This window comes from Lathyrus oleraceus, chromosome 5 (genome assembly GCF_024323335.1).
Source record: "Lathyrus oleraceus cultivar Zhongwan6 chromosome 5, CAAS_Psat_ZW6_1.0, whole genome shotgun sequence".
Lineage (NCBI taxonomy): Eukaryota > Viridiplantae > Streptophyta > Magnoliopsida > Fabales > Fabaceae > Lathyrus > Lathyrus oleraceus.
In genome coordinates this window covers 527,729,507-527,731,909 of record NC_066583.1, presented here as the reverse complement: position 1 = coordinate 527,731,909, position 2,403 = coordinate 527,729,507, and the positions used below count along the sequence as shown (strand labels likewise).

At 40.2% G+C, this 2,403-nt stretch overlaps 1 protein-coding gene across 1 annotated transcript; it reads left to right on the top strand.

Annotated features, from left to right (window-relative positions):
- The first annotated feature begins 467 nt into the window (after window positions 1–467).
- On the top strand, window positions 468–2,154 carry LOC127081826 (uncharacterized). Its single transcript, XM_051022055.1, has 2 exons — window positions 468–1,703; window positions 1,831–2,154. The coding sequence occupies exons 1-2, from the start codon at window positions 468–470 to the stop codon at window positions 2,152–2,154; spliced, it is 1,560 nt and encodes a 519-aa protein (XP_050878012.1).
- Window positions 2,155–2,403: the final 249 nt, after the last annotated feature.

Here is a 2,403-nt window from a genome sequence, read left to right as displayed (position 1 = left end):
CAAGTATCCTCTGTCATTCCAGTATTCACCAATAACTCTGCTATTCAATCAGTACCAGTTCAACAGCATCAGCAACAACAACATCAACAACATCAACACCAACACCAACACCAACGTACCCATAACAATCACAATTACAACACCAATCAACATCAGGATTTTGAGAGGAAGAAGGTCACTTTTGATGCTATTTCAATGACTTATGCAGAACTATATCCTTCGCTTGTTGTAAAGAATTTGATTCAGTCGACGAATCCTCTACATACACCCGAACCTCTACCATGGTGGTACAAGCCCGGTCTGCACTATTCTTTTCATCAGGGGGATCCCGACCATGATATAGAGAATTTTTATCCATTAAAGTATGAGATCCAGAAGTTGATCAAAAGTGGTATGATGTCCTTTGAAGACCGCGCGCCAAATATCAAAGCTAATCCTTTGCTCGCCATGGAAATTCTTTTGTGAACATGGTGGACCATTGTCCTGGTAATTACAGGGTTTTTGATGTTCGTCATATTCGAAAGTCTTTGGTAGAGATACATAGAACTTTGTGCCTGATTAATGATTGTGAGCATGACCATAATGGTTATGTTATCTGCAGTGTCAATCCTCGAGGATATGTGATTATCAAGAGGGACATTCAGAAGTTGGTGGATGAAGGTGTGATCCATAGTCAACATTACAGAGATATAGGTAATGATGTGAATGTAATTTTTCAAGTGTTTAAGACTCCTGAGCAGGTAGTAATTCAATTCAACAGCAACAAAAATGATAATAGATTCGTATCTCCATTGGTAATACGGTTAGCGGGCCCAATCCCGTATGCATCCGATAAAATTATAACTTACAAATATAATGCTACTATGATTGATAATGGGCAAGAGGTTCCTCTTCTCGCAGCAAATTCAGTAGTAAGCATTGCAAATGTTGTTAAGGTGACCCGTAGCGGTCGTCTATTTGGCCCAGTATCTCAGAAGGTTGTTGAGGATGTTTTGATTGGTAAGAAGGTAGATGTTCCTTTAGTTGACCCCGTTAACGTTCCAACTTTTCAGTCTGGTGAATCCAGCGGGTTGAAGGTTAAAGATGATGATAATGATGAAGTTCTTGGATTGATTAAAAATAGTAAGTTCAATGTTGTGGAGCAGTTGATCCAAACGTCATCCAAGATATCTGTCTTATCTTTGTTGATGAACTCCAAAGCACACCGAGAGGCGTTGAAGAAGGTGCTTGAGCAAGCATATGTAGAGCATGATGTCATAGTTGATCAGTTTAATCATATTGTCGCTAATATCACTTCTTGCAATCATTTGAGTTTCTGCGATGAAGAGCTTCCTGAGGAAGGCAGAAATCACAACTTGGCACTCCATATATCCATGAATTCTAAAAAGGATGATATATACAATGTTTTGGTAGATACTGTTTCGTCATTGAATGTTCTTCCCAAATCTACTTTGGCAAGGTTGTCTTATCAGGGCACACCTATGAAACACAACGATATGGTGGTAAAAGCGTTTAATGGTTCTCATAAAACTGTCATTAGAGAAGTGGACCTCCCAGTTAAGATAGGTCCGAGTGATTTTCAGATTACATTTCAAGTAACGGATATTCACCCGGCCTATAGTTATTTATTGGGAAGGTTGTGGATTCACGAGGCAGTGTTGTCACGTCAACTCTGCATCAGAAGCTTAAATTTGTTAAAAATGGTAAGCTGGTAATTGTTAGAGGTGAGAAAACATTTTTGATGAGCCATTTGTCATCCTTCACTTATGTTGAAGCAGAAGAAGAAATTGGACTCCGTTCTAAGCTTTATCTGTAGTTGATGAAGTTCAGAAGATTGGGGCATCCATGTCTTCTCTGAAAGATGCAAGAGAAGTTGTTCAGGTTGGTGGCACTGACAAGTGGGGTCGAATTGTAGAGGTGGTCGAGAATAAGAACATAGATGGTCTTGCATTTCAGCAAGGGTCGTTTAAAAGCAATGTCAAGGCTATGCAATCAATTTTCTGTAGTGGAGGGTTTATTCATAAAGAAGAAGAACACTCAATTGCGATTATTGAAGATGAAGACGAAGACGACGCCAACTTTGTGACACACAGACAGACTTACAACAATTGGGTTGTTGTTGATGTTCCTATTGTAGTCCACCGCTCAAATTAATATGTCTTATTTTTTATGTAAAAATTATTCTCCTATGCCTAATGTCGCATCCGCGAAAAACAACCGGCGGGCTGAAACAAAAACAACACAGAGCCGCCACCGTGCGTTATTTATCCCAAAAGAGGGAAAGGAAACGCTCAGAGTAAACCTGGGAAAAGCATGGTCTCGCGACCAAAGAGAAAGGGATCGGGAGTCGGTTATGCGAAGGGAAGGTATTAGCACCCCTACGCATCCGTAGTACTCTACGGG

Coding starts and splice junctions, on each gene's coding strand:
- LOC127081826 (XM_051022055.1), top strand. CDS start 468: ATGGTGGACCATTGTCCTGGTAATTACAGGGTTTTTGATGTTCGTCAT. Junction 1,704..1,830: donor GCTTAAATTTGTTAAAAATG/GTAAGCTGGTAA, acceptor GATGAAGTTCAG/AAGATTGGGGCATCCATGTC.